General features: G+C 43.4%; 1 protein-coding gene across 1 annotated transcript in view; it reads right to left on the reverse strand.

Moving 5' to 3' along the window:
• Positions 1–26,096, reverse strand: part of TRAP1 (TNF receptor associated protein 1) — a 53,453-nt gene that overhangs the window by 18,078 nt on the left and 9,279 nt on the right. The window contains exons 2-4 of the mRNA XM_036920419.2: positions 2,770–2,934; positions 1,835–1,917; positions 423–563 (exon numbers count right to left, since the gene is read on the reverse strand). Of these exons, the coding sequence (XP_036776314.2) occupies positions 423–563; positions 1,835–1,917; positions 2,770–2,934 (389 nt within the window). The remainder of the gene's footprint in view (positions 1–422; positions 564–1,834; positions 1,918–2,769; positions 2,935–26,096) is intronic.

A 26,096-nucleotide genomic window follows, 5' to 3' on the forward strand; every position in this document is an offset into this window, starting at 1 on the left:
TAACTTTCTGATCTTAGAATTTTCAAAAGGTTACAACAGCAACCAAAAGTATTGCTTTGCCTAAAGCCAGACTGTTAATGCGAATAGCAGGCTGTTATTAAAAACAGTGCCACAGGGATATTTAATAATTTAAGGAAACATGAATTACAAGAGGAAGAGTGCGGTTAAAAATCTAAAGACAACATTAAAAAATAATAATAAATATTTGTTTACATATGTCTAGATAAGTAAATAAGTGCACAGACACCCAAAATCTAAATAGACATTCACTAAAACATTAACAGTAGTTGGCAGGCCCGTCCCCTTCCCCAGAGCCTGTGAAGGGGGCCACGGCCCACAGGCCCTGCCAGTCACTCCCACGGGGGCACCAGCGCAAGAGGCAGGGAGGCAGGCCCCGTGTCAGGACACTTGGGAGGAGGTACCTGGACCGTGATGGTGCCTTTCTCAGCATCGGTCTGCAAGTGAATCTCCATTTCCGGCAGCGTTTGGCCTTCAGACACCAGCTTATGACGCAGTTTCTCCAAGGCGTCGCTGGCATTGGAGATCAGCTCCCGTATAAACACCTATGGGAATGGAAATAGGCTGCTGACACTGCAGGACCTTCTGGTTTCAACAGCTAACAGCTGGATGACAATATTCTGATTTTTAACCACAATACCATAAAGGGGAAACTCAAAGGCAGTTTCCCCAGGGCAGGGAACAAAATGGAAGAGACTAAACTGGCTGAGGGGTTGGCAGGACATAGAGAAAGTAGAGAACGTGCGGCCCACCACTGTCTCCATGCTCACTGCTGGAATGCAAGAACTTTGAAGAAAGGTAAGGAGCGGCCTATTGCTCGTCCCTGAAACAGCTTTATGGAATAAACTTTTAATTCTACTGCTTCCTCCTGAAAAATCAACTGTGAAGTTAGCTGTCAGTCTGTTACACTAACTCAAACTTTAAGAAGAACCCGGGGGGGGGCCCACTTCTTGTGCAGAGATGTCAAAAATACCCAATTCTATTTCTTCTACTCCATGAACAAAGGCTCACTGGCTCTATGTGATGCAGCAAGATCAGCCCAGCCCAGACCTTCCGTGCTCAGGAGGAAGGGGCCTCGGGGCTGCTTCCCGTCAGTGCCTGAGAGGTACCTCAGCTCAGTCTGACCTTCCACCTCCGTGAGAGCCGCCCACGGGGAGGGGCAGGCGGGGCGAGCTGGGCCCCACGGACAGGAGTGCCCGAGGGGAGTATGTCACAGCATGAGCCCTGGAAACGCTTCCCGAGAAGCCGCTCTTTACTCTGGGGTGCTGTGCCTTACCTTCCTTCAAAGTTCTCCTTGGCATTCTAGCCACGGGCATGGGGACAGTGGTGGCCCACGTGTTCTCTACAGCCCGTCACCCCTCAGTCAGTTCAGTGTCCTCCAAAAGGCCCTCGGCAGCGGCTCACTGCTCAATCCCACACAAGGCCAGGGAACAAAGGAACACCATCCTCCAGTCCCGACGCCCCGCAGACCACAGGTGGTGATGCTGCGCTGACAGGCCAAGTGACGAGGCCTTGGGGCACACAGGCAGAGCCACAGGAAGGGGGTCTCAGCGCCAGTATCTGAGGACTCTTAGATTATCAGCAAAATTCCTCGGTTCCTGGAGTCAGTCTGGTCCAAAGAATCATCTGGATATATTTGTCCATGAAACCCAGACTTTGGTAGAAATATTCTTGCTGGCAGCCAAGATCAGGACTTGTCCAAACTCAACACAGCCTCACAGCTAACATACCATCTGGCATTTCCCCAGAATAGCATAAAAATAATTTTGCCAGAAGAAACCTTGCCAGCACCGGGAGTGATTAACAGGTACTGCACCTCTTTTTCTGAGTACAGGGAACGGGCAACAATGTCCAGAAGCTTCTTTGTCTCAGCCTGGAACTCATGTTTGGAAACGGAACCTGGTAAGCAATCACAGACACAGACAAGGACGTTTAATTTCTATTTTGGTGGAAGCGTATGTGCTATACAATGATCCAAACATTTAAGGTAATGAATTTTGAACATTGTTCAAAAGAATGAATAAGAAGGAAACAACGATTAGGGCTCTCGGGCAGGAGGCCTCAGGAGGGGGCCAGCGAAGCGGGTCCCCTCTCCCCACGGAAACAGTAAAGGAAGCAAGCCTGCACCCGCCTCCCACGGTGGGGCCCGCACCCCTCGGCCCCGGCTGCCTCGAGGGCCAACCCTTCCCAGCGTGCCCGGTGAGAGTCAGGCTGGCTCTGACAACCAGAGCTTGCATTCTGTTCTTTACAAAGGTCGTTTCCAAATTAATTATTTAGAAGACAGAACAACTGAAAACCTCACTTATCTTCTTAACCCCAACATCAAGGATTTTGCTATTGTCTCACTGGAAAGCCAAAAACGGGCCCACTTGAGGACGGGCTATGGAGACTGGGTTCCCACACTTCCCAGCAGCGAACAGACCCCTGGCGGGGGGCCTGCCTCGGTGGGGCCAATCCTGGGTTTATGTGCCGCTTCCATGATCATTAGCAGATGTGCCGGGAGTCACCACCCAGAGACGGTGCCCTGCTGGGAACTCACGGTGACCACCAGAGGGGGCAGGACACACTGGATGGAAGGCAGGCCCGAGAAGACCGAGGCGGCGGCGCTGCTTTGGGAAACCCTCCCTCCGAGACCGCCCGGCGAGTGGGCTGGCTTATCAGTCACTTGCTCCTGCCTCTGAAACACCCCCTCACAAGCCAGCACGCCAGCGGAGGAAGGCTTCCCGGGCCAGGCGCCGCCGAGCGCAGTACCCTGCACGGCCTCGGAGCCGCTGCTGACGGAGCGCAGGGGCTCCTCCGTCCTGTCCTCGGCAGCCCGTGAGCTCAACGGCCGTCCTGCGCGGAAGCCTGCAGCCAGGTTTCGCCTGGGGATTCCGGACCGGGACAGGGGCCTCCAAGGACACAGAACCGGTTTTCCTGAAAACAGACACGGAGAGGGTGTGAGAGTCAGCAGGACACCAGAGACAGGACGTCCTGGGTCACCACCCCTGGTCGGTCCTGCAGAGGCTGACGTGCAGCTCGCTCAAGCAGGCTGTGCACCCCCAACGCCACCCAGGTGGAACCAGTGGTGACTGAATGCTGGGCAGCCAGCGGCTGTTTCGGGTGTAGCTTGGCAACACCTCCCCTCGCGTGTCAAGTACCAAGAAAGTAGCAGAGCTCGGGCAGAGCCGCGGGAGGTGGGCAGGGGTGCGTCCTGCAAACACCTTGTCCAAGCCCGCCGGACAGAAGCATCCCTGACGCTCACGGCCCCACAGGGCCTGAGGTGGGGACGGCCAGCCTTCCTCTCCACGCGACTGCCACGAGCGAAGGGGGAGAAACCCTGGGAGGGCCCAGCCCTCAACACAATGTCGAGTCTCACGACCTTCTAAGGAATCTGGTAGGTGGGAAAGGAGTGGATCAGGACATCCAGAAACAACCTGAAGGTGTCAGTCAATCAGTGCCCGACTCCCCATTCCTACAACGTATAAACACCGGCCTTCAACTTATTCCTGGATTTAGCCTTTACCTCTATGCAGAATACCTCAAAAACATCCACCCCAATTCAGAAGACATTCAATTTCTAAACAGTCTAATAAATTCTCTGGGTTTAACTGCATTGTTCACTTTATCCATATAGCTAAAAAAGAAAAAAAAAAAGCACACAAAATACTGCACTATTTCTTCTGGAGCTAAATGATACTTGGTAAGAGGGTTTAATGAACAGTCTGCACCAGGCCAGGGGAGCTCAAGGAGGTGGGCAGGGGTACACGCTAGAGCTCATCCCAGTGATCCCAGCCGGCCCAGGGAGGGAACCACGCCGGCTGACCGGGCAGCTGTCCCACCCCGAGACAGTGCTCCACACACATCCGAGACAACAGGTCCCCCGCCAAAGCTGGGGGCCTCCACCTTAAAGCACTGCAGGGCTTCAGGGAGGAAATCGGTGAGGCCGGGGTACAGGGGAGATGAAACCCCCACACCTGGCCCCACACAGGGCCAGGACTCGAGTGCTGAGTAGAACATGCCGACCGAGCTGCGCTGACGGGTAAGCTGCCGCACCGCGAGAATGAGAGGTGGAGGAGGAGCTCCCCCAGAAGGGAGTGGGTGCCCAGCCCAGTAATTCCCGACAGGCGGTGTTCACGTCTCCACACGAGCAGCCTCGCGTTAGGAATTCTTACATCCAATACTCCTCTTACTGTGTTTCATCAGGCAGCCATAACCCAACCACAGAAACCGTGAGGCAGCACATCACATCCCCAGGAAGAGATGGTTTCCGAATTTTACTAGGACTAAAGTATTTCTGGTCTGTTCCACTTGCATAAATTTACTGAACTTATCATTTGGCCCACGGTGTCCTACCCGCGTTGTGCTAACAGCATCCTTCCCTCGCCCTGAGCGTCGGTCCCCTCAGGGCCTCTCCCAGTGGAAACTATCCCGAACCCAATGGAAGGCAGAAATTACGGGAAATTGAAAAATTCAAAGGCTAAGGGCTCTCAGCATTTTGAAACTCCCATAAATGAACTATTCTGAACCTGTTCCCAGATAAAGACAGGGAGCTATTTGATTTATGGCCACATACTTTATTTCCTGTCTTGAAACTTAAGATTTCAGTCAACAACACGTTAGAGCTCATTCTGTCTTGGTACATCCTTTTTAATGAGCGAGTGGGAGTCCACTGTAATGGAAACTAGTGCTCGACGGGTGTTTAAGCTGTTTTTAGTTTTGTGCTATTAAAAATAATGCTCCCGAGCGACCGAGCTATGTAGTGCACGTCACCCTTCATGTAAGAAAGAGACACAGGAAACACGGATGTGTCCGCTCATTTGTGCAAGAAACATGGGGAAGATAAACCAGAAACTAATGAGGCTGGGAGTTAGTTTCCTGTGGCTGCTGCAACAAAGTGCCACAAATTGGGTACTTTCAAAGAAATGTATTAGTTTCCCAGTTGTAGAGGCCAGAAGTCCAAAATCAAAGTGCTGGCGGGGCCGGTTCATTCTAAGGCTAAGAGGGAGGATCGGGTCTAAGCCAGGCTGCCAGCCTCGGTGGCCTCAGGTGCTCCGGCTTGTAGGCAGCTGGCTGTCTGTCTTCTCCATGTCTTCCTGTTATTTTCCCTCTGTGTGTCTGTCCAAATTTCCCCTTTTTGTTAAGGACAGTCACAGCGGATTAGAGCCCACCCTAATGACCTCACCTTAACTTGATCATCTGCAAAGACCCCATTTCCAGATAAGGTCACATCACAGGGACTGACTCAGTTTGGATTTCAGCGTCTTGTAGGGGAGGCAGCAGTACAATCCATAAAGGGTATGTGGGGACAGAATGGAAAGAACAGCGGGTTGGGGACGGGGCAGCTGAGCGCAGGGGAATGTGACATCTCTGCGTATACCTTCCTGTGCATCGTAGGTAACGTTTCCCATAACCCAAAGTGAACGACCAAGAGTATGAAATACAAACAGTAACAAGTGTGCAAACTGTACTATCAGCAACACAAACCCCTGAAAGAACCCAGCTCACTTTGGAAATGGTACCCGGTAGGTCGTAAAGCTGGCCTCCAAACGGACGGCACCCAATCACTGCAGAACTGTTAGCAATTCTGAAACTGCTCTGTGTACATATGAAGATCAAGCAAGCAAGTGCCCTGTGGAGCCTGGGTGAGGAGGGAGATGCAAAAAAGGGAACGGGGGTGGCGAGGATGGACCCTGTGCCACAGTGGAAATGGACGTGTCACTGTGAACACGCGACTTTCCCTGTACTTACAGACTGGACGTGGAAACAGGTACTCAGGTACGCATAACTGTACACACACGTCCTAGCTATGTTCAACGACAGGCCTAGAGGCAAAGACGTTCCGGCAGCAGGGAGCAAACCGGGCACGGAGGGGGAGTGGCCGCCCGGGACAGCGCACTCCGGAGTCCCAGGGAGCTCCACCCCGGGCAAGGTGGAGCGAGCACTCGCCCGCCCTGCACCGGACCTTTGTGCACACCATCCTTCAGCAAGGGAGCCCGGGCTCCCGGAGAACAGGGGAGATGAGCATGGAGTGTTCTGTGCCCCAGAAGGTGAGGAAGGACTTGAAAATGAGGGGGTGCACCCGGAAGGCACAGGCTGCAGCTGGTAAGTGCCCCAGTGGCCAAATCTAGGGCAAAAGGGAAATGATAGTAATGGACTGTAGGCCAGCAACTGAAATAAATACTAGTCCACACTTTGGTAACAAATGGGGAGAAAGGACCACCCCCTTGCAGCACGACCACAAGTACTAAATGCATGCGGAATGACGGGACCATCACCATCCAGCAAGCAGGGCAATAGCTGGTGCTGGTGTGAGCTGCTGGTGGCTTAAACACCCACCAGAAACAGAATGTTTGTATAACCTCAAAGTATCCACCCCAGGGAACTCCCGAGTTCAAAGAGAAAAACGGTAGTTTACCAGGGAGAAAGTGGCAGATACCCTTGAACTAAATGACCACAGTCACCATCATCAGGAACAAGACAGCATCGGGATCCTGTGACTCTGGTGGGCTGAGACGACACAGCCTTTCTACTGTGTTCTTGCCAAACATGCATCTCGATCTAATCATAAGAAAACATCAGACAAACCCAAGTCTAAGGACATCCTATAATATAACTGGCCAGTATTCTTTTTTTTTTTTTTTATTAAGGTATCATTCATTGATATACAATCTTATGAAGGTTTCACATGAGCAACATTGTGGTTACTAGATTGCCCCCATTATCAAGTCCCCACCACATACCCCATTACAGTCACTGTCCATCAGTGTAGTAAGATGCTACAGAGTCACTACTTGTCCTCTCTGTGCTGTACTGCCTTCCCCGTGAACCCCCTACATTATGTGTGCTGATCATAATGCCCCTTCATCCCCTTCTCCCTCCTTCCCCACCCCCTCTTCCACCCGCTTCCCTTGGGTAACCGCTAGTCCCTTCTTGGAGTCTGTGGTTCTGCTGCTGTTTTGTTCCTTCAGTTTTGTTTTGTTCTTATGCTCCAGATGACGGAAATCATTTGGTACTTGTCTTTCTCTGCCTGGCTTATTTCACTGAGCATAATGTCCTCCAGCTCCATCCATGTTGTGGCAAATGGCAGGATTTGTTTCTTTCTTATGGCTGAATAGTATTCCATTGTGTATATGTACCACATCTTCTTTATCCATTCATCTACTGATGGACACTTAGGTTGCTTCCATATCTTGGCTATTGTAAATAGTGCTGCGATAAACATAGGGGTGCATCTGTCTTTTTGAATCTGGGATCTTGTATTCTTTGGGTAAATTCCTAGGAGTGGAATCCCGGGTCAAATATTTCTATTTTGAGCTTTTTGAGGAACCTCCATACTGCTTTCCACAATGGTTGAGCTAATTTACATTCCCACCAGCAGCGTAGGAGGGTTCCCCTTTCTCCACAACCTCGCCAGCATTTGTTGTTCCTTATCTTTTGCTTTTTGGCCATCTTAACTGGTGTGAGGTGATATCTAATTGTGGTTTTAATTTGCATTTCCCTGATAATTAGCGATGTGGAACAACTTTTTATGTGCCTGTCAGCCAGTACTCTTTAAAAGTGTCAAGTTCTGAAGGCCAAACACAGACCGAGGAGCCACAGCGACCCAGAGCGGCATGGAGCTGTGATTCCCACTTGTCCAACACCGAATGCCATGGTGCATTTTTTCCCTACATACATGTTTAACAGTCACAATATTATACACAGCAGTAATAGTAGTATAACTCCATTCAGGTACCTGGACCCAATTCCAATATGTGTAAATATGTGGGAAGGGATCTTCCCACACATAACACCAAGCAGTTCTCGAGCACCAGCAGGGTGTTGGAGAACTCAACTCAGCCCTGACGCTGTGTGCCCGGAGACAGCACCGGATTCCCAGGCTAAGGGCTCCGTCCCACAAGACTGCCCTCCGCCCCCAACTCCAGGCGCCGGTCGCTAGTCGCAAGCTCCAGGCAGTTTCCTGTGCTTCTGACCTACCGGCTGCAGACTGGAGATTCCCACGACCTCCCCCGTAGGTTTGACTGATTTGCTAGAGCGGCTCACAGAACTCAGGAAAACACTTAGGTTCACCAGTTTAATAAAGGATACAAGTTAACAGCCAGATGACACAGGCAAGATCCCAAATAAAGCAGTTTCTGTGCTCGTGGAGCCTGGGGCCTGGCTCGGCGGCACGGGGGGGCTCACGGAGGTGCGCCGGTTTCCCAGGCCTCGAAGCTCTCTCCCCCCAACAAGCAGAATCCAACGGAGCAGAGCAGGCAGAAAGCAAGAAGCTCTTCTCAGGGGGTTTGAGGGGGCTTCACTGCACGGCCATGACTGACTCAATTACTGGCCATCGGCTGACCCAGCCCCCAGCTGCCGCCCTTGGGTGGGGGTCCACACGTCTCATGAATACGACAAAACACTCGTTTCACCCTGAGGACTCGGCAGTGTTTTCAGGAACTGTGGATGAAGACCAGATACACCTGGGAAATATATGTATTTGGTCATTCATATGACAAATATATGTATCTCTATGATTCATTATATCACAGAAGCCAGGGACAGAAAGGACATCAAGGAGAGGCTGGATAAATTAAAGTAAAATTGGGAAACTACCTAGCAGTACTGTATCAGTGTTTAGCACAGTTTTCGATGATTGTACTGTGATCATCTAAGTTATTAACATAAGGGGAAAATAGGAAGGGAACCAACCCTGTATACTATTTCTGTAACATCTCTGTAAAGTACAAAATATTTAAAATTAAAAAGTCTCAAACTAAAAAACAGAGCTCTAAGGAGTATTCTTGTCCATGTTTCATCTCATTTATGCACATGTATCCATCCAGAACCGGGTCCAAGGTTAAGCCCACTCTGAATCGTGCTCAATGCTGCCAAGTCACCCTCCGGGGCTCTATCAGTTTACGTTCCCACCAGCAATGCAGGAAAGGGCATATTACAGCACCCTCCCACCAAGATTTTATTGTTATGAAATACTAGGATTTTTGCCTGTCAGGTAAAAATTTTACTATAGTTTTCACTTACACCTGTCTTATGAACAAGATTGAGCATCTACCCATATTTTAAAATATTTCTATTTCCCTTTTAATGGACTATTGATATCTTCTGATAATTTTTCTAGTACATTTTAAATCTTTCTCTTATCGATTTGTAAGAGCTCTTTATATATTAAGGAAACTAGTCTTTGTAAAGGCCTTCCTCATTAAAAGATTAAACGTGATTTTCCCATGTCTTATTTTTCTATTCCTTTTGCTCTTTCTCCACTTAATACTAAGAATACTTTTGAAAGGCTTTAATATGTTGTTTATGATGGGAGCCATACAAGTCCTCATAGTTAGAAAAAGAGAAAGAATAAGCTATCCCTATTTCCAACCTGAACTTTAAGACCTTCCCCTGATAATTACAAGATTACAAAAACTAACAGTACTAATTTAGGGCAGATTTAAGGTTAACTGAACTTCCTACATAACATTAAGAATAAATCAACAGTGCAGTAAATGCGCCTGAACTCGATACAAACATTCTACATGCACAGTATCTGTCCTCACATTTTCCCTTTACCCTAAAGGAAAAACCACAAACCTCAATGTCAGCTGCAATGCCTTAATGCTAATCTGTTTGGTGGTTTGGGGTCACACAAAATGGGAAGCCCTGACAGCTGGAACGCGACACCAGAAACGCGCTCACACAGCCCTCCCCGCCAGCGTCCCCAGCTTCCTCCACCCGCAACCACAGCCCTTCCCCCCGAGCTGCGGCAGGACCCGCAGGGGGCCCCCCTGCGCCAGAGCTCACAGGAACCTCTGCCACTGTGAATTCAGAGTGCTGAGCATCTTTGCTACTCATTTAAAACCACCGTTGCATGCCAGCTTGCGGCATCTATTAGACGTTTTTTGATAATGCGGAACATCATATATCTTAGTATCAAACTCCTTGAAGGCAAGAGCATCCGTATTTCTCAGTATGCAAAACATCTGGTGTGGGAGCAGCTCTTCTGACAATCATGGAACTTCTTACCAGCATGAACGTCACCATGCTCAGCAGAGGCACCTTGAGTCCGCCAACAGGTGGCGGCAGCGGTCCTGCAAGACCACAACTGGGAGGCAGGAGTTGAAGAGCCAGCTGCCTACAGGGGCCAAGGAAGGCGAATGAGCCAAAGCACACTGGGTTCTTCGCCTTTTTCTTCTTTAAATCACTTATCTTTCCTACATATCAGCCGTAGTTCTCACAGTGGTTTGGCTTCATAATGGCATCTTCCGTTATACAGTAAAATACAGACACACTTAGTATTTTAAAGCTGTGAGAAATACGCTAATGTTTTTCTGGAATTACATACTCCAAATGGACAATCTCCCATTTTACCAAGTGTGATGAGTAAGAACCTCACTTTTTGCCTTTACTACACAAAGTGCCACTGAACGGCTGAGGTGTGTCCTACCGACCAAACTTATCGATAACAACCAAGAACTTGGGGACAACAAAAAGGACTACCTGAAAGCTCTGAAGAATCAACAAACGCAGGCAGATTCTGGGGGGAGCTGAGCTGGGAGCCGGGAGAAGGGAACAGCACAGAGCGAGGGCAGGTGCAATGGAGGCTGGCAGCCACAGACACAATGTGCACTTTGGCCTAAAGAACCAGAGAAGAGAGGGGGCAACCACAGAAGCCGAAGAATGGGGTGGGGTGGGGAAATCCCAGAAAGGAGAGAGTCACAAAAAGGAGGGCCCCCAAGTTCGGCAATAAAGTCCTCTAGGTTTCTGGCTGCTAGCCTGGTAAGGATAAAAGAATCAAACTGCGGCCTAAGAGAGTGTGTGCAGTTGGGTTCCAAAGAGGCTAACAGCCCACTTTAAAACAGCAACTACTTTTCAGACAAATGTAACAGAATCCAGAGACTCCTAAGTCCACAATGTCCAGGATGCACCACAAAGTTACTTGATATACCGAGAAACAGGGCAATGTGACCCCTACGCAGGAGAAGTCGATCAATGAAGACTGACGCCCAGAAGATCCAGACGTCGGAATCAGAAAACAAAGGGTTAAAACCACCATTATAAGAACTGTGTGACATAAAGTAAAGTGAAAGACGGGAAATCTCAGAAACATGAACTGTAAGAGAAGAACCAAATGGAAATTCTAGGTATAAAAAAACACAGTATCTGAAATTCTAAAGTTAACTGAAAATTCTGTCAACTTGCAAATAGATCAACAGAAATTATTCAATGTGAAGCAGAGAAAAAAAATTAAAAACAAATGAACAGGTATCTCAGGTATATGTGGGACAATAGAAAAAAGTTCAACATACATGGAATTTGAGTCCCAGAAGGAGAGAAAAAGAGAAAAGGGCAGAAAAATTTTGAAGAAATAATGACTGAAAAATTACCCCCAAATTGGTCAAAGACATAAATCTACAGACTCAAAAAGTTCAATAGCAGAATAACTCAAAGCAAAACACCTAGACACAACAGTCAAGTTCCTGAAAACCAAATAAAAAGAGGAAATCATAGAAGCGGCCAGAGAAAAATGTCACATTACATGGCAGAACAAAAATTTAAATGACAGCTAACTTTTCATCAGAAATAATGGAAGCCAGAAGACAACAGTACATCTTTAAAATCTCAAGCAGCAGACCTGCACTAAAGGAATGCTGCAGCTCTCCAGGCTGAATGGAAATGGTTATCTTAATTTAGAGCACTAGAAATGGTGCCCTAGGTAAACATAAAAGCATTTTTCTCTTAATTTCTTGAAATTATACATCACAGTTTAAAGCAAAAATCAAAACACTGTCTTGTGAGGCTTTTAACATACGTACATGCTATGCACATGACAACTCTCTAACATAAAGGATGTGGTGGAGGGCAGAAATACACCCATGTAATTGAAAGGTTTTTACATTGTATACAAAGTATTAAAATACTATATGAAAAGTTAAGCATGAACATTGCAATCACCAGAGTAACTACAAAAAAATGATACAAAGGAAAGAGAAATCAGAAAAACACTCCACTTATAACTGCATCTAAAAGAATAAAATACCTAGGAATAAGCCCAACCAAGGAGGTAAGAGACCTATACTCTGAAAACTATAAGACACTCATGAGAGAAATAAAAGACACCAATAAATGGAAATCTATCCCATGCTCATGGAGAGAAAGAATTAATATGAAAATGGCCATCCTGCCCAAAGCAATTTACAGATTCAATGCAATCCCTGTCAAAGCACCAACAGCATTTTTCAATGAACTAGAACAAATAATTATAAAATTCATATAGAACCACAAAAGATCCTGAATAGCCAAAGCCATCCTGAGAAAGAAGAACAAAGCTGGGGGATTACACTCCCTGACTTCAAGCTCTATTACCAAGCTACACTAATCAAAACAATGTGGTACCGGCACAAGAACAGACCCACAGACCAATGGAACAGAACAGAGAGCCCAGATATAAACCCATGTATATATGGTAAATGAATATATGATAAAGGAGCCATGGATACACAATGGAGAAAAGATGGCCTCTTCAACAACTGGTGTTCAGAAAACTGGACACATGTAAGAGAATGAAACTGGATTATTGTCTAACTCTATACACAAAAGTAAACTCAAAATGGATCAAAGACCTGAATGTAAGTCATGAAACCATAAGACTTTAGAAGAAAGCATAGGTAAAAATCTCTTCAACATAAGCATGAGCAATTTTTTCCTGGACACATCTCCTTGTGCAAGGGAAACAAAAGGAAAAATGAACAAATGGGACTACATCAAACTTAAAAGCTTCTGTACAGCAAAGGACACTATCTGCAGAACAAAAAGGCATCCTACAGTATGGGAGAATATATTTGTAAACAATTCATCTGATAAAGGGTTAACCTCCAAAATATATAAAGAACTTATATGCCTCAACACCCAAAAAACAAATACCCAATTAAAAAATGGATGGAGAACCTAAATGGGCAGTTCTCCAAAGAAGAAATATATGAAAACATGCTCCACATTGCTACTCGTCCGGGAAATGCAAATTAAAACCACAATGAGCTATCACCCACACCAGCTCGAATGGCCACTATCCAAAAGACAAGAAGTAATAAATGCTGGTGAGGATGTGGGGAGAAGGGAACCCTCCTACACTGCTGGTGGGAATGTAAATTGGAGCAACAGCTATGGAAAGCAGTATGGAGGCTCTCAACAAACTAAAAATAGAAATACCATTAGACCCAGTAATTCCACTTCTAGGAATTTACCTGAAGAAAACAACATCCCTGATTTGAAAAGATAAAATGCACCCCTATGTTTATTGCCACACTATTTGCAATTGCCAAGATAGGGAAGCAACCTAAGTGTCCATCATAGATGAATGAATAAAGATCTGGTACATAACACAACGGAATATTATTCAGCCATAAAAAGAAAAGAAATTCTGCCATTTGCAACAACATGGATGTATCTAGAGGGTATTATGCTCAATGAAATAAGCCAGGCAGAGAAAGACAAATACCATATGATTTCATTCATTTGTAGAATACTAAAACAAAGCAAAACAGAAGGGACAAAACAGCAGTAGACTCATTCATAGACACTGAGAAGTGACTAGTGGTTAAGAAGGGGGAGGAGCTGGGGCAAGCTGGGGGCGAGGGTGAAGGAGATAAAGGGACACAATAATCACAGTCACAATATAAGCTGGTCACAGGGACGGTAGTACAGCATGGAGAACAGAGTCAATGATTCTGTAACATCTTTCTACATTGATGGATAGTGACCACACTAGAGGGGGTGAGGATTCAGTAATGCAGGTAACTGTTGAACTACTGTGTTATACATTTGAAACCAATATAAGATTGTATATCATTGATACTTCAATTTTAAAAAGCGATGCAAAGCGTTGGAGCTAAAACAGCACTAGATCAACTAAAATGGAATTCTAAAAAACATTTACTTTATCCAAAGAAGAAAAGAAAGGAAGAAGAGGGGAAAAAATAAGAGGACAAATATTAAAACAGTAGAAATAAGTTCAACTACATCAATAATTATGTTTTGTATTAAAGGACCAGAGATGCCAATTATAAAACAAAGACTGTCAGAATAAAAACAAGACCTAGTCATATACTGTCTACAAAACAATCACTAGAAATAAAAAAACAGATACGCTGAAAGTAAATGGATGGAAAACGATGCAAGAACCAACCATAAGAAGGCTGGAGTGGCCATATTAATATCAGAAAAAACAGTCTTTAAAATAAAAAGTATTACCAGAGAAAAAGAAAGAAATTTCAGAATGGTAAAAGACACCATTCATCACGAAAAGTTAGTCATGTCTGCTTAGCAACACAGCTTCAAAATACGTAAAGTTTAAAAGAATTAAAAGAGAAAAACGATTCTACAATCATAGTTGGAGATTTTAGTGTCCTTCTGTTAACAAGTGATAGGACTAAACCAAAAAATAAAATAAATCAAGACACATCCCTGCTACAGTATCGAACACTTTGCCATAATGAGTATTTATAGACTATCCTCAACAACTGCAAAAAACAGCTCTTAAAAAGAATTCAGTTTTTTTCAAGTGCACACTATACATTCGCTAGGACTAAAAAGTGGGCCAGTCTCAATAAATTTAGAACAGAAATCATACAGAGTAAGCTCTCTGAATACTGAATACAAGAGAATTAAGTTAGAATCAATAATAATGAAGTATCTAGGAAAACCCGACGTATCCGACGTATCTGGAAATTGAACACATCATCCAAACGATCCATGGCTCAAAGAAGAAATCACAGGGAAATCAGTAATATTTCAAACAGAATAATGAAAATACAGTAAATGAAAAGTTTTGGGATATGCCTAGAGAAGCATACAGCAGGCAACTTACAGCTTTTAAATGCTTATGGTAGAAGTCTAAAATAAACCACCTGAGGTTTCTTTTCACCTTAGAAAAAAAGTACAAAGTTAACCCAAATAAAGCAGAAGGGAAGAAGTAACAAACAGCAGAAATCAAACAGAAAACAAGTGGGAGAAATTAACAAAGCCAAAGCTGATGCTTAAAAAAGGTCAATGAAATTGATAAACTCCTAGCCTGGAAGAAAAGAGAGAACAGATTACCAAAATCAGAATGGAGGTGGGGCTATCACTACAAATCCTACAGACATCAAAAGAATAAAGCAACATGATGAACAAATTTATGCCAAGAGATTTGACAATTTAGATGAAATGGACAAATTTCTTGAGAAAAATGAAATTTATCCAGAGCGAAGTTAGATGGAACAGAAATTCTGAATTGCTTTATACCTAATAAAGAAAATGAGTTTGTTTTAAAAAATTACTTCCACAAATAAAACTGTGGGCCCAGAATTTTTACTGGTGAATTCTATCAACATATAAGAAATACCAATCTCTTTAGAAAAATAGAAAAGAGGGAGTATTTCCCTACAACTTTTATGAGAAAAGCATAACCTTAATATCAAAACCTGACAAAGGCATTACAAACACAATAAAAACAACAGACCAATATCCCTCATGAACCTAGACATGGAGGTCATCCTCAATAAAATAGTAGCCGATCAGGTCCAGATGTAAAAATGATACTGTATCACGACCAAGCAGGTTTATCTGAAGGATGCAAGCTCGGTTTAGCACCAGACAACCAATTAAAATAATTAACTCTACTAAACAGAAACACACAAACAGCAACAGAAACGGCAGTGGCTTGGACTCCAGGCGCGACGGTCCTTGAGCAAACCGTGGCGGGCAGGCCCAGCTGGGGCGCCAGTGGCTGCTCCCATGTGCTGAGAGACTGTCACTGTTGTGGAAGGTAGGCCAAGACTTTTGGAACTTTCAATTTTTCAAAAGAATTAAGAACGTCAAACAATTATGTGAAATGTGACTTTAAATGTTTACAATCACTTTTTATTTAGCAGCAAAGAGGAAAAGAGTAAAGCTTCAAAGATGCTCCCACTTCTGTTTGGTAGAAATGCACGAGGGAACAACTTTTATAGAAAAAGTAGATGATCTTTACAACCGTGGGATAAACAGAGGTCGGCAAACTCTCTGTGAGAGGCAGACAGTAGGTAAGTTCGCATCCTAGGCTTTACCTACCCCGGGCTCTGTCCTACTCAACTCGGCCTTTGCTGACAGTCACGAGTGACACGTGAAAGAACGGGTGTGCCTGTGTCCCTATAAAACTTTATTTACAGCAGCAGGCCACGAACCTGATTCGAGCCACAGGCCTTAGTTTGCAGAACCCTGGGGTAAAACACAAAGGAAGAGATTGGTGTACCTGACAAAATTAAAATTAAGAGCTTCTGTTCATTAAAAACAATTAAGACCAACAGCAGCAGCCAGACACCAAGAGTGAAACTGTGGGCCACACACTGTAGAACGTTTCTGCAATGACTTCTAATTGACAAAGGATTAACTGATCAAAGATTAGTGTCCATAAAGGATACATACAAAAGTATATAAGAAAAAGTCAACCAATCCAGAAGAAAAAACTGGGGCAAAAGATATAAACAGCATTTCACAGAAAAGCAAAGAATGGCTAATAAGCCACGGAAAGATGATGCTCAGTTTCATTAGTAACCATTAAAATGAAACTGTAGTCACGCCTGAAAACAGTTAGGAGCCATCCTATTAAAAAACATTTAAAACATCTGAATGTTCCAGGTCGGTGAGGACGTGGTGCTGTGGGAACGCCCACAGAGATGATGGAATGTAAACCATGACCCACACTGGAAAAGAGACACAATTATGCAGTAAAAAAAAAAAAACACACACCCTCACGGTAGTATAGCACAGAATACAATTCATGACTGTAACAGCTTACTACACTGATAGACAGCGACTGCCCTGGGGGGCGGGGTGAGGGCGTGACCATATGGGTGAACGCTGAATGACTGTGGGTATGTGAAACCATAACATTGTTTATCAGTGATACTTTACTTAAAAAATACCCTCAACTCAGCAATTCCTCTCTAGTTGCAGACCCTCTAGAAACGCGTGTGCCTATGAGACAGGATGCCTGCTAGATGAAGAGCACAGCCCTACACTAGACACAAGGCAACTGTGTGGGACCGAGAGCAAGCTATGGTAGCCACACAATGCAGTATTTATAGGACAATGACACGGGTACATCTTAGATGATACTGTCTCACTGAACTGTACATGTAGCTTATGTACTTCCTGACGTTTACCTTAAAATCAAACATAACACAGACAGGATCCCATGTAATACTCACCAGACTTGCAAAGACTAAAGTCAGAGTGATCTCAAGCTCTGGACGTGAGTGTGGAGCAGCCCCTACGTCGCTGGAGGAGTACACAGTGGTGACAGCTCTTCCTGGGCAGTAATTCTGCATTACTTAGCAAACTGGAGTATATCAAATGATCCAGCAATTCCACTTAGGTTTATGTCAGGCATTACACATAAAGAAATAAAGATATAGTTAACACAGAATAGCAGGGAAAACGAATGAAGTACACCACCATTAGCATGGACTGAGCTAAGAAACCATCACCTTGACCCAAGAAAGCAAAGTCCCAGCAGAAAATACACAGTATGACTTCAAAAAATTGGGTGTATACATATATGTGTACACACATACACACACAGACATGTGCAGAAATATAAAGAAAGGCAAGGGAATAGAACCCAGAAAATTCAGGCCAGCAGTTCCACCTGGGAGAGTGAGAAGGGGCTGGAACAGGGGGGACACAGGGCTTTCAAGGGACTGTGATGTGTTTCTTAAACTGGGTAATGGGTCTTCAAGTTATGCTTCCAAATACTGCACATACATATAATATGCATTCGTGTTTAGACGGACCGGTTTTCAGGAAGGGAGGCAGCAGGGAAGGAGGGCAGGAGAGGGAAAGCAGGCGTCAGAGGGCTGGCCTCCGGCTTCGACCCCCCTGGGTCACTTTGAACTTGCAAACAGAGATGTACACAGAGCCTTAGACCCTGCCTGGCTGGGAGGATCTCCCTGCGGCCCCCTGGAGCAGTATAAGCCCAGCCTGCAGGGAGGGAGCCCAGGCAGCTGCAGGAAAAGGGAGCCGGGCAGGGCCTGCAGGCTCAGCCCGACTCAACTGGCATTCCCCCGGGTAAGGCCCCCGCTTCAGCGCTGGGCTCCGGTTCAGACCACAGGTCATCTTCACCAGCGCAGAGGGAGCAAGAGGCCAACACAACGGCACTGTGTTACTTTCAGGAGCAACTGTCACACAGGACTTCTGGTGGCCCTGTGAGGACGCTGCTCAGGGCAGCAGGAAACGGCCTGAGCCCAGTGGAAGGCCATTTGGCCATACTGGTCAAGATTACAAATGTGTAATACCTTCTAATCTGGCAATTTCATTTGGGGACTTTATTCTATAGATACACCCAGCTTCTCTATGAAGACAGTTGAAAGGCCGGACCTTGTATGTAACACTGTATTAACAGCAGGTGGACGCCACCTCTGTGTGCGCCTCCAGAGGACTAGTAAATCAACCACGGTGCTTCCCGACACGCATAACTACAACTGTGTGGCTGTAAACAAAAAGGGGCACCGAGGAAGCTGTGCTGGTACAGCAGGCCCCCCAAGATCCCCACGTGAGAATACAGCGCGCGTCCGCAGGAGGAGCGTGTGCACCTGTACTTGCTGTCCTCGCGTAACACTGGCAGCGTGCACGGCCGCTAAAAGTCGTGATGACCGTGAGGGCAGGGATGGGGAATGGAGAAGGCACCAAGCTGAAAGCAGTCTCAATGGATGTCTTTTTAATCAAAACAATAATTAAACTCTTAAAAAAAAAAGTGGCTCTCACCAGAGGGCTAGCCCCTTCCCACTGACTGTCAAGGTCAGGGTCACTCACAGGCCCCACAGACATGAGGATCCAGTGTGGAGGCCCCCAGAGGTCAGGGGCCAATGACCAGCTGAGGGTCACCAGCAGGTGGTTAATAAATACATTACATATGCATATGACAGAATACACTGAAGATGCAGAGTCCCAATGCTGGAAAAAACTTGCTCCAGAAGAGTGGTTTGCATATTCTACCATGGCATCTAAATACCTATTTATGTGTGTGCACCCCATGCATATTATTCTCATAAGCCAAGCATAACTCTGTGAGGACGTCTAAGAAAATGGCTATGGGGGTGGCCACAGGAGGGTTACTGGGGTCTGAGGACAGCAGGAGAGACATGCTTTTTACCGCACATACCCTGGTGTCTTGTGAATTTTGTGCATGTATATCATAACCTATTCACAAAATAACTTATTTTTAAAACTATTTATAAAAATTACCCAATTATAAAATACAGTAGAAAAATTTTCTAGGGACATACAACACATTTAGAAAGGGATATAGAAAGCCTGGGGAAATGTCCTTGAACAGGAAGAAAAAATATTTAAAGCTGTCAATTCTTTAAATTAGTCTATATTTTTAACATAATCCCAATGAAAAATAGGAATTTAAGAAACTATTCAAGCTAATTCTAAAATTCAATGGAAAAAAAGTGAATCACAAAATTTTTGAAAAATGTAAGGAAACACATTAACCAAATATTAAAGCACATCAATTTAAAGCTACAGAATTAACATACAGTCCAATCATTCCACTTCTGGGAATTTATGTACAGAAAGTGAAAACACTAATTTGAAAAGATACATGCACCCCCATGTTCACTACATCATTCTTTACAATAACCAAGATATGGAAGCAACTTAAGTGTCCATCAATTAATGAACTGATAAAGAAGATACAGTATATATACAATGGAGTATTACACAACCATAAAAAAGAATAAAATCCTGCCATTTGCAACATGGTGGACACAGAGGGTACTATGGTAAGTGAAATAAGTCAGAGAAAAAGGCAAAACCATGAGTTCACTTATATGTGGAATCTGACACAATACATCACCAACAAAATAGAAACAGACTCATAAACACAGAGAACAGGCGACTGGTGGTTGCCAGAGGGGAGATGGGAAGTGGGGGATGAACAAAACAGGTAAAGGAGATTAAGGGGTACAAAGTTCCAGGTATAAAATAAGTAAGTCACAAGGATGAAAGTACAGCATAGGGAATGTAGTCAATAATAATGTAGTGACTTTGTACGGTGACAGATGGTAACTACGCTTACTGTAGTAGCATTTAGTAACGTATACAATTGCCGAAACACTGTATTGTATACCCGAAACTACTAAATATTGTACGTCAACTATATGTCAAGTAAAATTAAAAGCTACAGTATTAAAATTAATTTCTTCCCTCACTTATTAAATCAAAATTCCAGATGGACTATAAAAGTGAAAATAAAAACTAAAACACTGGAAGAAAACCTAAGAGGTATTTTAAAAACAGCTTTACTGAGATTATAACTCACCAAGTGTGCAATTCAATGGTTTTTAGTACATTCACAAGGCTGAATAACCATCACCATTATCTAATTCCAGAACAAATTTATCACCCCTGAAAGAAACCCCACATCCATAAGCAGCCACTCCTCATTCTCTCTGCCCCTCAGCTCCTGGCAACTTTCTGTCCCTACAGATTTGCCTGTTCTGGACATTTTACATAACAGTGGTGTTTTGGAGGTTCATCCACATTGTAGCACATATAGTTAACTCCTTTTAATGGCTGAATAATATTCCACTACATGGACAGACTACATGTTGTTCATCTGTTCACCGTAGATAGGAAGTTAGGTGTTTCTACTTTTTGGCTATTACGAATAACACTGCTATAAGCACTGGTGAGTAAGCTTCTGTGTGAACATACATTTTACATTCTCTTCGGTAGGTACCTAGGAATGCAACTGCTGAGTCAAACATATGTTTAAGCTTTAGAGGAACCGCCAGACTGTTTTCCAAAGCACTATACCATTTACCTTCCAGCTGGGAGTGTATGAGGGCTGCAATCCCTCTGTCCTCACCAATGCTTATTATTGCCTATGTTTTTGTTTTTTTAAAATAAAAAACAGCAGAAGTTTACTTCTCACAGTTCTGGGAAGTCAGATCAGTGTGCTAGTAGATTCAGTGTTTGGTGACAGCCCTGGTTCATAGACAGCCACCTTTTATTTTTTCTTTTCATCTTTACCTTGTTTTATTTTTAAACTTTCCATTTTGAAATAATTTCAGAAGTACAAAGATGGCAAAAAGGTTACAAAGAATTAATATATGCTTCCCTAATTCCCCAAATGTAACATCATACACAACCACAATACAATGATTACAAAGGGGAAGTTAGCTTGGGTAGGTACCTAGGAATGCAAGTGCTGAGTCAAACATATGTGTACTAAAACAGTCATTTAATTTACAAAGTTTATTCAGATTTTGCCTAGTGCCCTCTAATGTCCTACTCCAAAATCCAATTATAGATCACAGGCTGGGAATCATTTTGAATTGTACGTCCCCCCTGCCATCCACTTTTTTTTTTTTTGGTATTATTAATCTACAATTACATGAGGAACATTATGTTTATTAGGCTTCACTCACAAACCCCATTACAGTCATTGTCCATCAGCATAGCAAGATGCTGTAGTCAATATTTGTCTTCTCTGTGTTGTACAGCCCTCCCCTAGCCCCCGCCAAGCTATACATGCTAATCGTTATGCCCTTTCTTTCCCTCCACCCCCTTGTCCCTCCCTTGCCACCCACCCTCCCCAGTCCCTTTCCCTTTGGTAACTGTTAGTCCATTCTTGGGTTCTGTGATTCTGCTGCTGTTTCATTCCTTCAGTTTTTTTCTTTGTTCTTATACTCCACATATGAGTGAAATCATTTGGCACTTGTCTTTCTCCCTGTGGCTTATTTCACTGAGCATAATACCCTCTAGCTCCATCCATGTTGTTGCAAATGGTAGGATTTATTTTCTTCTTATGGCTGAATAATATTCCATTGTGTGTATGTACCACATCTTCTTTATCCATTCATCTACTGATGGACACTTAGGTTGCTTCTATTTCTTGGCTATTGCAAATAGTGCTGCAATAAACATAGGGGTGCATCTGTCTTTTTTCAAACTGGGCTGCTGCATTCTTAGGGTAAATTCCTAGGAGTGGAATTCCTGGGTCAAATGGTAGTTCTGTTTTGAGCATTTGGAGGAACCTCCATACTGCTTTCCACAGTGGTTGAACTAATTTACATTCCCACCAGCAGTGTAGGAGGGTTCCCCTTTCTCCACAACCTCACCAACATTTGTTGTTTGTTTTTTGGATGGTAGCCATCCTTACTGGTGTGAGGTGATATCTCATTGTGGTTTTAATTTGCATTTCTCTGATGACAAGCGATGTGGAGCATCTTTTCATGTGCCTGTTGGCCATCTGAATTTCTTCTTTACAGAACTGTCTATTCAGCTCCTCTGCCCATTTTTTAATTGGATTATTTGCTTTTTGTTTGTTGAGGTGTGTGAGCTCTTTATATATTTTGGATGTCAACCCTTTATCGGATCTGTCATTTATGAATATATTCTCCCATACTGTAGGGTACCTTTTTGTTCTATTGATGGTGTCCTTTGCTGTACAGAAGCTTTTTAGCCTGATATAGTCTCACTTGTTCATTTTTGCTTTTGTTTCCCTTGCCCGGGGAGATATGTTCATGAAGAGGTCACTCATGTTTATGTCCAAGAGATTTTTGCCTATGTTTTTTTCTAAGAGTTTTACGGTTTCATGACTTACATTCAGGTCTTTGATCCATTTCAAATTTACTTTTGTGTATGGGTTAGACAGTGATCCAGTTTCATTCTCTTACATGTAGCTGTCCAGTTCTGCCAACACCAGCTGTTGAGAGACTGTCATTTCCCCATTGTATGTCCATGGCTCCTTTATTGTATATTAATTGACCATATATGTTTGAGTTAATGTCTGGAGTCTCTATTCTGTTCCACTGGTCTGTGGCTCTGTTCTTGTGCCAGTACCAAATTGTCCTGATTACTGTGGCTTTGTAGTAGAGCTTGAAGTTGGGGAGCGAGATCCCCGCTACTTTATTCTTCCTTTTCAAGATTGCTTTGGCTATTCGAGGTCTTTTGTGGTTCCATATGAATTTTAGGATGATTTTCTTTAGTTCCTTTAAGAATGCTGTTGGTATTTTGATAGGAATTGCATTGAATCTATAGATTGCTTTAGGCAGGATGGCCATTTTGACAATATTAATTCTTCCTATCCATGAGCATGGGATGTGTTTCCATTTATTGGTATCTTCTTTAATTTCTCTCATGAGTGTCTTGTAGTTTTCAGAGTATAGGTCTTTCACTTCCTTCGTTAGGTTTATTCCTAGGTATTTTATTCTTTTTGATGCAATTGTGAATGGAATTGTTTTCCTGATTTCTCTATTAGTTCATTGTTACTGTATTGGAAAGCCTCAGATTTCTGTGTATTAATTTGTATCCTGCAACTTTGCTGTACTCTGATATTAGTTCTAGTAGTTTTGAAGTGGAGTCTTTAGGGTTCTTCATGTACAATATCATGTCATCTGCAAATAGTGACAGTTTGACTTCTTTACTGATCTGGATTCCTTGTATTTCTATTTCTTTGTTTTGTCTGATTGCCGTGGCTAGGACCTCCAGTACTATGTTAAATAACAGTGGGGAGAGTGGGCATCCCTGTCTTGTTCCCGATCTTAGTGGAAAAGCTTTCAGCTTATTGCTGTTCAGTATGATGTTGGCTGTGGTTTTTTCATATATGGCATTTATTATGTTGAGGTACTTGCCCTCTATACCCATTTTGTTGAGAGTTTTTATCATGAATGGATGTTGAATTTTGTCGAATGTTTTTTCAGCCTCTATGGAGATGATCATGTGGTTTCTGTCCTTCTTTTTGTTGATGTGGTGGATGATGTTGATGGATTTTTTGAATGTTGTACCATCCTTGCATCCCTGGGATGAATCCCACTTGGTCATGGTGTATGATCCTCTTAATGTATTGTTGAATTTGGTTTGCTATGTTTTGTTAAGTATTTTTGCATCTTTGTTCATCAGGGATATTGGTCTGTAATTTTTTTTTTGGTGGGGTCTTTGCCTGGTTTTGGTATTAGGGTGATGCTGGCCTCATAGAATGAGTTTGGGAGTATTCCCTCCTCTTCTAGTATTCCCTCCTCTTCTATTTTTTGGAAAACTTTAAGGAAAATGGGTATTATGTCTTCTCTGTATGTCTGATAAAATTCTGAGGTAAATCCATGTGGCCCGGGGGTTTTGCTCTTGGGTAGTTTTTTGATTACCGCTTCTATTTTGTTGCTGGTAGTTGGTCTGTTTAGATTTTCTGTTTCTTCCTTGGTCAGTCTTGGAAGGTTGTATTTTTCTAGGAAGGTGTCCATTTCTTCTAGGCTTTCCAGCTTGTTAGCATATAGGTTTCCATAGTATTCACTAATAATTCTGTGTATTTCTGTGGGGTCCGTCATGATTTTTCCTTTCTCCTTTCTGATTCTGTTGATGTGTTGATTTTCTTTTTTTCTTAATAAGTTTGGCTAGAGGCTTATCTATTTTGTTTATTTTCTCAAAGAACCAGCTCTTGATTTCATTGATTTTTTTCTATTGTTTTATTCTTCTCAATTTTATTTATTTCTTCTCTGATCTTTATTATGTCCCTCCTTCTGCTGACTTTAGGCCTCATTTGTTCTTCTTTTTCCAGTTTCGATAATTGTGACTTTAGACCATTCATTTGGGATTGTTCTTCCTTCTTTAAATAGGCCTGGATTGCTATATACTTTCCTCTTAAGACTGCTTTTGCTGCGTCCCACAGAAGTTGGGGCTTTGTGTTGTTGTTGTCTTTGTTTCCATATATTGCTTGATCTCTATTTTAATTTGGTCGTTGACCCATTGATTATTTAGGAGCGTGTTGTTAAGCCTCCATGTGTTTGTGAGCTCTTTTGTTTTCTTTGTACAATTTATTTCTAGTTTTATACCTTTGTGGTCTGAGAAGTTGGTTGGTAGAATTTCAATCTTCTTCAATCTACTGAGGCTCTTTTTGTGGCCTAGTATGTGGTCTATTCTGGAGAATGTTCCATGTGCACTTGAGAAGAATGTGTATCCTGCTGCTTTTGGGTGAAAATTCTATAGATGTCTATTAGGTCCATCTGTTCTAGTGTGTTGTTCAGTGCCTCTGCGTCCTTACTTATTTTCTGCCCAGTGGATCTATCCTTTGGAGTGAGAGGTCTGTTGAAGTCTCCTAAAATGAATGCATTGCATTCTATTTCCTCTTTTAATTCTGTTAGTATTTGTTTCACATACGTTGGTGCTCCTGTATTGGGTGCATATATATTTATAATGGTTATATCCTCTTGTTGCACTGAGCCCTTTATCATTATGTAATGTCCTTCTTTATCTCTCACGACTTTTTTTGAAGTCTATTTTGTCTGATACTAGTACTGCAACACCTGGTTTTTTCTTCCTGTTGTTTGCATGAAATATCTTTTTTCATCCCTTGACTGTTAGTCTGTGTATGTCTTTGGGTTTGAGGTGCATCTCTTGTAAGCAGCACAGAGATGGGTCTTGCTTTTTTATCCGTTCTATTACTCTGTGTCTTTTGATTGGTGCATTCAGTCCATTTACATTTAGGGTGATTATTGAAAGATATGTACTTATTGCCATTGCAGGCTTTAGATTCGTGGTTACCAAAGGTTCAAGGTTATCTTCTTTGTATCTTACTAACTTGACTCGCTTATTGAGCTATTTTAGACACTGTCTGGTGATTCTTTATTTCTCTCCCTTCTTATTCCTCCTCCTCCATTCTTTATATGTTGGTTGTTTTATTCTGTGCTCTTTTGTGTTTCCTTTAACTGCTTTTGTGGGTAGCTGATTTTATTTTTTGCCTTTAGTTAGTATTTGGTTGGTCTGCTTTCTTTGTTGTGATTTTCTCTGGTGACATCTATTTAGCCTTAGGACTGCTCCCATCTAGAGCAGTCCCTCTAACATACCCTGTAGAGGTGGTTTGTGGGAGGCAAATTCCCTCAACTTTTGCTTGTCTGGGAATTGTTTAATCTCTCCTTCATATTTAAATGATAATCGTGCTGGATACAGTAGTCTTGGTTCAGGGCCCTTCTCTTTCATTGCATTAAATATATCATGCCATTCTCTTCTGGCCTGTAGGGTTTCTGTTGAGAAGTCTGATGATAGCCTGATGGGTTTCCCTTTGTAGGTGACCTTTTTTCTCTCTGGCT

This window comes from Manis pentadactyla, chromosome 10, assembly GCF_030020395.1.
Source record: "Manis pentadactyla isolate mManPen7 chromosome 10, mManPen7.hap1, whole genome shotgun sequence".
NCBI classification, from domain to species: domain Eukaryota; kingdom Metazoa; phylum Chordata; class Mammalia; order Pholidota; family Manidae; genus Manis; species Manis pentadactyla.